General features: G+C 38.4%; 1 protein-coding gene across 1 annotated transcript in view; it reads right to left on the bottom strand.

Annotated features, from left to right (window-relative positions):
* Nucleotides 1–12097, bottom strand: part of LOC126278042 (NACHT domain- and WD repeat-containing protein 1) — a 561974-nt gene that overhangs the window by 45718 nt on the left and 504159 nt on the right. Inside the window, exons 15-17 of the mRNA XM_049977797.1 lie at nucleotides 7448–7585; nucleotides 1109–1231; nucleotides 773–881 (exon numbers count right to left, since the gene is read on the bottom strand). Of these exons, the coding sequence (XP_049833754.1) occupies nucleotides 773–881; nucleotides 1109–1231; nucleotides 7448–7585 (370 nt within the window). The remainder of the gene's footprint in view (nucleotides 1–772; nucleotides 882–1108; nucleotides 1232–7447; nucleotides 7586–12097) is intronic.

The raw sequence follows: 12097 nt of genomic DNA, 5'->3' as shown, positions 1-12097 counted from the left end.
TTTTCAGTTCATTTATGCAAAATGGCATCCAGGTTATTTTACCTCTTGTAATGTTTCACATTTTCTGGAGAGTAAAACCTTCAGTACCATCAAGCAAATTTTATCTTTCATACTAGATTCATGCATTTCAGTGCCTTGGTGTGCATGATAACTTGTTATTAAATTGCCTCATCCTCATTCACTTCGTTTACTGAATACACTTTTCTCACTATTTCTGTGTCATCTAGCTGATCAAATCCCAATTCATAGGCATTGATGTTTAATCATTTGCAGGCGTTTTTGTTATGTCTTCACAACCAGAAATTTGTATTCTAAACAAAGGTATTCATTCTAATTATAACAGAAAATTTTAGAGATTTATTTTTTTAGTAATTGGTGAATTATGTATGAATAATTTGCAAGCTGGATAATCCACACCCAGATAAAAGGGAATCTACTGTACATTTATTTTAAAAGGAGTAAAGTTTTTCAATTCCCCCAGAAGAATTCTAATTTGTGGCTATTGATGGAATTTGACATCTCATAGATATTGAGATAATAATACATGGAATTTTTAGCTTAACGTATTTAGACAATTAATATGCAAAACTCACTCATAACTATGGCGAATTACAGGACCTTATCATACATGGGCCAACAGTGAAGTTTTTTTCTAAAAGGCTAAATAAATATCCTGTCTGATCAACTAAAGTGTGAAGTTCCTTGAAAAAAATGAGGAAATGAACAGTTACAGATAGTGAAAGTAGACTGAAGTTAGTAAAAATGTTGGTACCGTATGTAGCTGTGCTATGGAAGATGCTGTCATGTGCCAGAATGTCCAATATCTCAGAGTCTGTAACACCAGTCTTTGCAGCAGTTATGAGAGACAACGCATGCTCCACCTGCCATGACAGAATATGTCCGTTGACAACAGTCCCTTCAAAAGGTAAAAACTCAGTCTTTCACACTGAATAACAAAACAAAAATAGGCAAGTAGAACAGAATGTTAAAGCAAAAATATATTTTTAACAGCTGTTTGATACTTCTCAAACAGTACAGCAAAAAATAATTTAAAAAACTGGGGAAATGGTTGTACACAAATAATAATGTGTCACTTTAAGTTTCTTACCATATCTTGCCCAAGAATGTTTTCTATTTCTTCCAGCATTTGATTTATCTGTTTGATGACATCACCTGTTGGAGCAACATTGTGGTCTGTGTGTGACCACCATGATGTCTGCCATGCCAGCACCTTTATACATTGAATACTGTTATAACGGGACAAAATTACACAGCCTTATTCTAAAAGTTAACTTATCAAATAAGCAGATCACAACAAAGTGTTACATCACACACACACACACACACACACACACACACACACACACACACACACACACACACACATAAATATCTTTTGAACATGTGATCAGTAGTAGAAAACACAACTAGGGAGCTACTGATGATGTCCCTTTTTTTCTTTTCCAGGTTTGCCCTGACTGCAATATTTTCTGTTTGCCATGCCCTTAATCCCCCCCATGAACCATGGACCTTGCCGTTGGTGGGGAGGCTTGCGTGCCTCAGCGATACAGATGGCCGTACCGTAGGTGCAACCATAACGGAGGGGTATCTGTTGAGAGGCCAGACAAACGTGTGGTTCCTGAAGAGGGGCAGCAGCCTTTTCAGTAGTTGCAGGGGCAACAGTCTGGATGATTGACTGATCTGGCCTTGCAACATTAACCAAAACGGCCTTGCTGTGCTGGTACTGCGAACGGCTGAAAGCAAGGGGAAACTACAGCCGTAATTTTTCCCGAGGACATGCAGCTTTACTGTATGATTAAATGATGATGGCATCCTCTTGGGTAAAATATTCCGGAGGTAAAATAGTCCCCCATTCGGATCTCCGGGCGGGGACTACTCAGGAGGATGTCGTTATCAGGAGAAAGAAAACTGGCGTTCTACGGATCGGAGCGTGGAATGTCAGATCCCTTAATCGGGCAGGTAGGTTAGAAAATTTAAAAAGGGAAATGGATAGGTTAAAGTTAGATATAGTGGGAATTAGTGAAGTTCGGTGGCAGGAGGAACAAGACTTCTGGTCAGGTGACTACAGGGTTATAAACACAAAATCAAATAGGGGTAATGCAGGAGTAGGTTTAATAATGAATAGGAAAATAGGAATGCGGGTAAGCTACTACAGACAGCATAGTGAACGCATTATTGTGGCCAAGATAGATACGAAGCCCACACCTACTACAGTAGTACAAGTTTATATGCCAACTAGCTCTGCAGATGATGAAGAAATTGAAGAAATGTACGATGAAATAAAAGAAATTATTCAGATAGTGAAGGGAGACGAAAATTTAATAGTAATGGGTGACTGGAATTCGAGTGTAGGAAAAGGGAGAGAAGGAAATATAGTAGGTGAATATGGATTGGGGCTAAGAAATGAAAGAGGAAGCCGCCTAGTAGAATTTTGCACAGAGCACAACTTAATCATAGCTAACACTTGGTTTAAGAATCATGAAAGAAGGTTGTATACGTGGAAGAACCCTGGAGATACTAAAAGGTATCAGATAGATTATATAATGGTAAGACAGAGATTTAGGAACCAGGTTTTAAGCTGTAAGACATTTCCAGGGGCAGATGTGGACTCTGACCACAATCTATTGGTTATGACCTGTAGATTAAAACTGAAGAAACTGCAAAAATGTGGGAAATTAAGGAGATGGGACCTGGATAAACTGAAAGAACCAGAGGTTGTACAGAGTTTCAGAGAGAGCATAAGGGAACAATTGACAGGAATAGGGGAAAGAAATACAGTAGAAGAAGAATGGGTAGCTCTGAGGGATGTAGTAGTGAAGGCAGCAGAGGATAAAGTAGGTACAAAGACGAGGGCTGCTAGAAATCCTTGGGTAACAGAAGAAATATTGAATTTAATTGATGAAAGGAGAAAATATAAAAATGCAGTAAATGAAGCAGGCAAAAAGGAATACAGACTTCTCAAAAATGAGATCGACAGGAAGTGCAAAATGGCTAAACAGGGATGGCTAGAGGACAAATGTAAGGATGTAGAAGCTTATCTCACTAGGGGTAAGATAGATACTGCCTACAGGAAAATTAAAGAGACCTTTGGAGAGAAGAGAACCACGTGTATGAATATCAAGAGCTCAGATGGCAGCCCAGTTCTAAGCAAAGAAGGGAAGGTAGAAAGGTGGAAGGAGTATATAGAAGGTTTATACAAGGGCGATGTACTTGAGGACAATATTATGGAAATAGAAGAGGATGTAGATGAAGACGAAATGGGAGATACGATACTGCGTGAAGAGTTTGACAGAGCACTGAAAGACCTGAGTCGAAACAAGGCCCCCGGAGTAGACAACATTCCATTAGAACTACTGACGGCCTTGGGAGAGCCAGTCATGACAAAACTCTACCAGCTGGTGAGCAAGATGTATGAGACAGGCGAAATACCCTCAGACTTCAAGAAGAATATAATAATTCCAATCCCAAAGAAAGCAGGTGCTGACAGATGTGGAAATTACCGAACTATCAGTTTAATAAGCCACGTCTGCAAAATACTAACGCGAATTCTTTACAGACGAATGGAAAAACTGGTAGATGCAGACCTCGGGGAGGATCAGTTTGGATTCCGTCGAAATGTTGGAACACGTGAGGCAATACTGACCTTACGACTTATTTTAGAAGAAAGATTAAGAAAAGGCAAACCTACGTTTCTAGCATTTGTAGACTTAGAGAAAGCTTTTGACAATGTTGACTGGAATACTCTTTTTCAAATTCTAAAGGTGGCAGGGGTAAAATACAGGGAGCGAAAGGCTATTTATAATTTGTACAGAAACCAGATGGCAGTAATAAGAGTCGAGGGGCATGAAAGGGAAGCAGTGGTTGGGAAAGGAGTGAGACAGGGTTGTAGCCTCTCCCCGATGTTATTCAATCTGTATATTGAGCAAGCAGTAAAGGAAACAAAAGAAAAATTTGGAGTAGGTATTAAAATTCATGGAGACGAAGTAAAAACTTTGAGGTTCGCCGATGACATTGTAATTCTGTCAGAGACGGCAAAGGACTTGGAAGAGCAGTTGAACGGAATGGACAGTGTCTTGAAAGGAGGATATAAGATGAACATTAACAAAAGCAAAACGAGGATAATGGAATGTAGTCAAATTAAATCGGGTGATGCTGAGGGAATTAGATTAGGAAATGAGACACTTAAAGTAGTAAAGGAGTTTTGCTATTTAGGAAGTAAAATAACTGATGATGGTCGAAGTAGAGAGGATATAAAATGTAGACTGGCAATGGCAAGGAAAGCGTTTCTGAAGAAGAGAAATTTGTTAACATCGAATATAGATCTATGTATCAGGAAGTCGTTTCTGAAAGTATTTGTTTGGAGTGTAGCCATGTATGGAAGTGAAACATGGACGATAACTAGTTTGGACAAGAAGAGAATAGAAGCTTTCGAAATGTGGTGCTACAGAAGAATACTGAAGATAAGGTGGATAGATCACGTAACTAATGAGGAGGTATTGAATAGGATTGGGGAGAAGAGAAGTTTGTGGCACAACTTGACTAGAAGAAGGGATCGGTTGGTAGGACATGTTTTGAGGCATCAAGGGATCACAAATTTAGCATTGGAGGGCAGCGTGGAGGGTAAAAATCGTAGAGGGAGACCGAGAGATAAGTACACTAAGCAGATTCAGAAGGATGTAGGTTGCAGTAGGTACTGGGAGATGAAGCAGCTTGCACAGGATAGAGTAGCATGGAGAGCTGCATCAAACCAGTCTCAGGACTGAAGACAACAACAACAACATGCCCTTAATTTTTGTATTGCAAGAGTCCTGAAGTTCTTAGTTGTAACACTTTATTTGTATTTTTATTTACTTATTTATTTTCAACGAGAACATTACGTACACTTTTCATGTCTGACTATCACAGTTTCAGTTCCTTTTATTGCAGCAAACACAGAAACAAGCTGAAAGCTAAATCACATACGGTTCTAATTTCACACTGTTTTGGCAGTTTTATGCAGCTACAGAAGATATTCTCACTTCAATCAGATGTTTAGTACATGAAGGAAGTATTCATCTTCCTCCTAGGCTGTATTTATTGGTGAACAAGCATTTATTGGCTTACAATTTGCCGATTTTGACTTCATGACATTTTGAAATGGATCTATTTGAAATCCATGTAATACAGCAATTATGTACCTCCAGACAACGCTCTAATTATGTTAACATGGAATTTCAAAAATAGATGTAAATATAAAAATGTACATCAGACAATTTAGTGATGGTACTCTGTTGTCATCCCTCTGTGAACACTGTGTGTAACAGATATGTCATTGTTGGAGTAAAAACTGGAATAATCTTAATGAGAATAAAGTTAGCACTCATCAATAACTAAAATAAATAGTAACAAACATAGGGTACTAGACAGGAAACATATAATCCATGAAATATTTCAGAGTACTAATTCTCTCTCTTGAATACTTGACACTGACATTACATAATGCAGGAAAATCTTTTCTCTATGATGCCTTCATTTTTTCATGTGTGTTTCTTGTATGTAAAGAATTCTCAGTTTTCTTGCTGCATCAGTTCAGGATAAAATCTTGAGCTTTCAACGATAGCCTCCATCATCATCATCAGGAGCAATTGACTGTCTTTACTGCTGCTGTGGTGGCCTTACACAGCCTGTTGATGGCTTCTCATTGGTTGGCTTCTGATTACGTACTGCTGTCACAATTGCACATTTACTAAAAATACTGTTTGATGAAACAAAAATCATGTCCTATGCCTCCACATACCAGGATTCTGTTAATATGGGGGCTGTTGAGATAAGAATAAGTGAGAAAAACGTAACCGATTTTTCTAGTTCTCTATGCCAATGGTGTTCTGCACAGTGGTCGGAAATGGTACAAATGGTCTGACCTATATAACTGCTTCCACACTCACAGTGGATATTATAAATTCCAGGGATGCTGAGGCCAAGACTGTCCTTAATAGGGCGAATCATCTCCTTAATTTTCTTAGGAGTCACTAGGACGAAAAATCAGTCTTATGCCCCATCTACCCAGGACTCTTCTTATTTCACTGGGTATAGCACCACAATCAGTGGTTCATCCTGTGAGCGTGCAGCATTTTCATGTTTCGTTTTCTTTCAGAATATTGCCTTTATATCACGTGCAGCATTGGCATTCTTTCAGAACATTTACGTCAGACGATTAATATCAGACTTCAAGCAAGTAGTCCTCATCAGAAACAGTCTTTGATATATATCCCAATGTGTTCAAAACTGCTCTCTTCTGAACAGGATAATGGAAACTCTGTGCATTAAGATATAAATTGGTATGTGTCAGTTTGCGATACACAGAGTGGCCGAGATGCCTGTCCATCTGTCATTGTACTAAAACGTCTAAGAATGCATGCCTTACTTCCTTATCCATCTTGGCAGTGAACTGGATGTTTGAATGTACATTGTTCATCTCTTCCATGACTTGTTTGAGAGCTACTGCATTGTGTGGCCAGGCCATATACGTATTGTCAACATAATGATAAAATAAGGATGAATGCACGTTCCTAAAAACTCTGAATAAAAAGTTTGCCAATGTTGGAGACAATGGAGAGCCCACTGCCATACCGCCCGGTATTTCATAAAACTTACTACCATACAAGAAGTAGGTGGTCATCATCACATGCCAGAACAACTTTATAGTTTCAGAAGGAAAAAGATCCGCCAGCATTTTCAAAGTGTCCTCCACAGGGACTTTTGGGAACAGCAATACCACATCCAGACTGACTAAACTGCCAACACTGTTTGATGAAATGAAATAAGAACGAGTGAGAAGAAATTTAACTGTGGTAGCAGATATTATCTGAGTGGTGCATGGAAACAAGTACTCAATGCAGAGAAGCAGGAGAGACATTTCTTGCAGTGTTTACATTCCCAGGTAAGTGGTGGTGACACCAGCGCAAACACTGACACTGTCTGCGACAGCAGTACATAATTGCCGACCAATCATAAGCTGTCCACGAGCTATATAAGGCCACCACAGCAGCGGTGAAGGCAATCAGTTGCTCCTGATGATGACGATGGAGGCTACTGCTACAAGCTTGAGATTTTATCCTGAACTGATGCAGCAACAAAACTGAGAATGTTCTGTGTATAAGTGCCATCACAAAAGACTTCATTATCACATATGTTTCTTGTGTCCAGACATTTTGCTCACTAAGACAGAGTTAAATAAACAGTCAACTTTAATTTTTCTCAGACAGTCTCTACCTCATCATTTTTGGCGAAAATTTAATACTTGGAAAGAGTCCAAAAATCAGTTTCAGAAATAACACTAGAAACCAATATCTAACACTGTCCTTACAAATAAAACATAGTATTAAGACAACTATTCACCCTCTACTCCTATTTCTATTCCAGTTTTAACTTAAAGTATGTCACTCACCTTTACATACAGTGGCAATGTGCAGCTCTGCACTGATGAACGAACACAGTCATGTACACGACTATTGACACTATGGTTATATTGCATAACAGATGCCATCAAGATAGCTTCTGCTTCTTCTTTTCCCAAATCAGGCATCTAAAACGAATGTGTTCATATCTTTCAGTTAGTCATAATGTCATCATGTCTTACACAAGAACTAAAATTAACAAATATATTAACACTAGCTGAAGCTTATTTTGTTGTATGAAAGATCTGAGTGTCTAAACGTAACATTGATTTAACATACAAAACCAGGGAGACAAATATCTGCTTGCAGAACTGTTAAACTACAGAAAACAAATGGTCACTGAGTAGAATGTTCTTTTGAAATGGTAGGTTGGAGATAGCGGATCTGAGAGTGAAGATGTTGCATGAAGTCCGAGACTCCACTAATACCGTCTGCTGTGTTAGTTAAAGAACTCACCTGGTGGTCAAAGTATTTGTTGATACACTAATTCAGCCATTATTGCATTGAGATTTTTCTTGAAAGTTCTCCAGAGACCTAGTAGGACAATAGGGAACCTTTCAGTCCAATGCTCTGTGGCATGACATCTGAGTGAGGCCTTTTATTCTCAGTGGAGCCGTTCCGTAAGACCATTAGCAGTAGGGCATTATGCACAGTTTCGAACCAGGCAATGCTGACAGTGCTTTAAAGTGGTAGTAAGATTCAAATTGTTTGCCCTGATTGGTACTGATGCAGAGGGGAATTCTGAAGTGTGGGATACACTCATGAAAGAAGGTCATGGCTATAGCTGCTGCCATTAAGCATTTCAGGCCAATGAGAGAAACTATCAGTCTCTATAAGGCTGTACTGATATCCTACTGACAGTGGTAAAGGTGTTGATGTGTTAAGTTATTTTGTTGTGCTGACAAGTATTGCACTGGCAAGCAAATACCCTGCAATATTTCTTGACTTTTGGCCAAACAAATGCCTTATCCCCAAGTAATACAGTAGCCCTTACTTCTAGAAGGGAGAGGCTGTGAATGAAGGAAATTGCATGTTTGTGAAAATCTGCCTTCATGGAAGGTTGCACTTATTGCATTAGCTTGTTGCAATATAGTGGTACATTTGAACTTAGTATTCAAGAACATTAGAGTTGTATGTCAGACAATGTTTCAAGGCATTCTTTCAGTTTGTTGTCTCTTCCCTGTACACTGGTAACTGCTAGCAAGTCAGGTTCCTTCACGAAGGTATCAATGCAAGATATTGCATTGCTGGACTGTTCTGTTCACCATCAACATTTTGAATATCCATAGTAAATTGTGCAATACTGCAATTGGTGCAGTTATGCTTTGTCTGGCTTCTGACAGAAAGTGAACGCAAGTGCTTGTAATCTGTGAGAAGTGTAAAATGTTTCAAATATGCCTAAACTTTTTGATTGACATGCCACAGAGCTCGCCTATCATATGTTTGCCAATTTGCTTGTGAAGCTAACAGTTTTTTTGATGAAAAATTCCAGAAATTTGACAGACATGTTGCACACATTGTATAACACAACTCCGGTGACGAAGAGTCCACAATAACTGTAATAGGTAAATCAGAAAAAGGATAAGCTAAAAATAAACCATTGAAATAGTAGCTTTCAATCTGGCCAAGGGTGCTTTATTTTCATTAATCCACTGTAGCATGTCTCAAGGTTTTGGTGAATTTTTTTGCATTTGGCTGTTGATAAATTTCTTCAATCCCAAGAAACGGTGTAATTTTCATATTGTGGTGGGATGGGGAGCTGAGAAATAGCTTCCACTCTGCCTTGAGGCAGTGTAGTGTTTCAAGAATTTCTGCACAAATTCTAGAACAGCTTGCCCTTCCACCATCTCAAACACACAATATTTTAGACATGAGTGGGAGAAAGGAACCATACCTACAGCATGTCACGTGTCTATGTCTGCAGGTGTGAAATCAGTAGTGAGCAAAAGGTCGACACGGCGGCTGAAAGGCAGCGACAAGTACTTGGAAGTCATAGTGAAAGCACACAGAAGAACCAAGGAACGTCTGTTTTATTCTCTGCTGTTTATAATTGTGGCTACTGTTAGTGACAAAAGAACAATTGAGATTCGGAATTGTGAAAAAACTCTTATCTTGGGGTTGCTGGAGGCAAGACATATTTTACAAAATGTTTGTAGTAGAGACATGGTTGTTAAGCCAACTACTTTCTAAATGGACTTAAATCTGTTTCTGATGTGAGACGATATGAGTTACTTACAAGAAGGTAAATGTTAAGTGTGAATTTTGCTTCTTTATGAAGCTCAAATATACCCATAGCTACTGAAAAGTATTCTTCAGGTACCAAATTATTTTGCAAGTGGTGAGAGAGTCTTTAAGGTTCCTGGAACTAGCATCATTCTTTGGAGAAGAAGTTTATAGAGATTCCAGAAACTGGCTATCCAGAGAAGAAGATCGGCTGTATACACCAAGTAAGTCGACTCGTTTAAGTGGGAAGTTGGCACATACACTTCACACACTCTTAGTCGTCAAAAACATTAGAACATGGCAACCGATATGAGAGAACTGAAGAAAACAGGAATTTTGAGACGAAAAAGAGAGAAAAAGCTACCGAGTGTTGCCATAGAAACTGAAAATAACACGACAAGAGAAACTCGATTATGCCGGACTATCCGTGGGAGAAAATTTGTAAAGGCAAATAAGGGAGAAAGTGTAAGAAAGCCACAACATGAAAAACCGGAGAGGAGATCTCAGCGTATTAGACTACGAAGAGATAAGCCTAGAATGACACGACTAAGAAGATCTGGTGTGGGGAGTATACAGTTCTCACACATGTCACAGGGATGCAGCTGTGGAAATGAGCCTACATCCGACACTGACAGCACCAGCTGCTGTTCACCGGTGCCGACCTGCTGTCACATCCGCTTACCTACGCTGTGAGGATTCTATGCCGGGTGGATGCAAAGTAGAACTTTAGTACCTTAGAAAGAAGTGATACAAACTATTTAATGAATTTTATTAATGTAGCTATTATACTTAATTTTTAAATAGTCACAAGGTCTGAAGTTTGTAAAATTATGGATTACCTTCTGCAAATTGAAGAGACATCAGAACCAGCCATAGCTATGAGAATTACTAAAGAAGGGCCTGACTGGTCTGAGTTAGTAAATCTAATCAAAACTCAAAATGATGCTCTAAGTAAGGAACTAAATGCAACTCTAAGAAAAGAATTAAGCTTAGTACAGTCTAGTTTAAATGCTGAGAATGAAACTATAGGATTGTTAAATGCCAAAGTCGACTCACAGAGCAAAGAATCTGGTAATCTATGCAAAGGCATGGATGCTTTAAAGACTGAATTTGACACCTTGAGTAGTAGAGTAGAGGATTTTAAATTAGACTTAAAGAAAGAATTAACCAATTCCTTGGACATTCATGTAAATCAACTGTTCACTGACTTTAGTCAGAAACATAATGAACCATTACAAGATTTAGCAAAACCATTAGAATTTGAGACTGAGGGCAGATGCAATAATATAGAATCAGAAATCAATGAAAAATTAGGATCTTTCAAAAATGTGTGTAACTTTAAATTTAATGCTTTAAAGCAGGGACTGAATACTTTAAAAGAAAGTGTAGATAAGCAGAGTGAGTTAATGTTCGTCATTCAATCACAAATTAGGGGTGTTAATACATGAGTAGACAATGTGTAAAGAAAATTCAAAGAGCAATTAGAGAACTCCGGCATTATAAATGTAACTGGTTTGGAGGAACAGGTGGAGGAAATGATAGACCAAAAAGTTGCTGTGATAGTAACATCCGGAAATGTATCTCCTATCTTCAGACCTTACTGATACTAAGCAGGATTTAGATGACCTGTGGAAAGAATTCAAGCTTATTAAAGACAAAGTAGAAGATGCTGTGTTAACTAGTGAAGTGGTGACTGACTCGCAGTGGGAAGACTTTCAAAAGAAATTTAAAGAGAAATACTGATCTGCCAGTGCACACGTAAAGTTAATATCAGATCCATGAGACCCGGGTGGGGTCATATGTCCCCCAGGGACATTAACATTCTGAGTTAACGGGCGGAGGGACAACTGTCAGATTTTTGGTGCTTCTTCCATAATAGTTTTGCTGTACTGAATTCCTATCAAACTATTCTATTATATATCCCCCAGGGATGTTAAAATTCTGAGTTAACAGGCAGAGTGATGACCATTGGATCCTTTTCAGTGTTTCTTCCAAAATAGTTGTCCTGTACCAAATTCCTTTAAAATCTTAAACTATACTGTCATCTATTCCTAAAATCTTACACTATCCTGTAATCTTATATCTCAGAAAACCAGATATGACAGTCAAATAAAAAAACAATCCTAGAGAATCACAGGTAAAAAGTGTTATTTTGATAAAGTGAACTGAATGGAATATTATGTTTGTAGAAAATATAACATTGTGTGACTAGTTGAACAACTAATATATCATACAATATAGATTTTCTATTTTGTATAGAATATTTCATACCTTTCATTAGATGCGATGTAGATGGGAGGGTTTATATCAGTTCTCAAAGAGGTGGCTACTGTGGATAAATGCATGATTTATGAGAACACACAAATCACGACTAACACAACACACTCATCTCACCTTTCAAACAACCCTCACAAATG

Source organism: Schistocerca gregaria, chromosome 6, assembly GCF_023897955.1.
Source record: "Schistocerca gregaria isolate iqSchGreg1 chromosome 6, iqSchGreg1.2, whole genome shotgun sequence".
Classification (NCBI taxonomy): Eukaryota; Metazoa; Arthropoda; class Insecta; order Orthoptera; family Acrididae; genus Schistocerca; species Schistocerca gregaria.
This window is presented reverse-complemented; position numbering and strand designations above follow the sequence as displayed.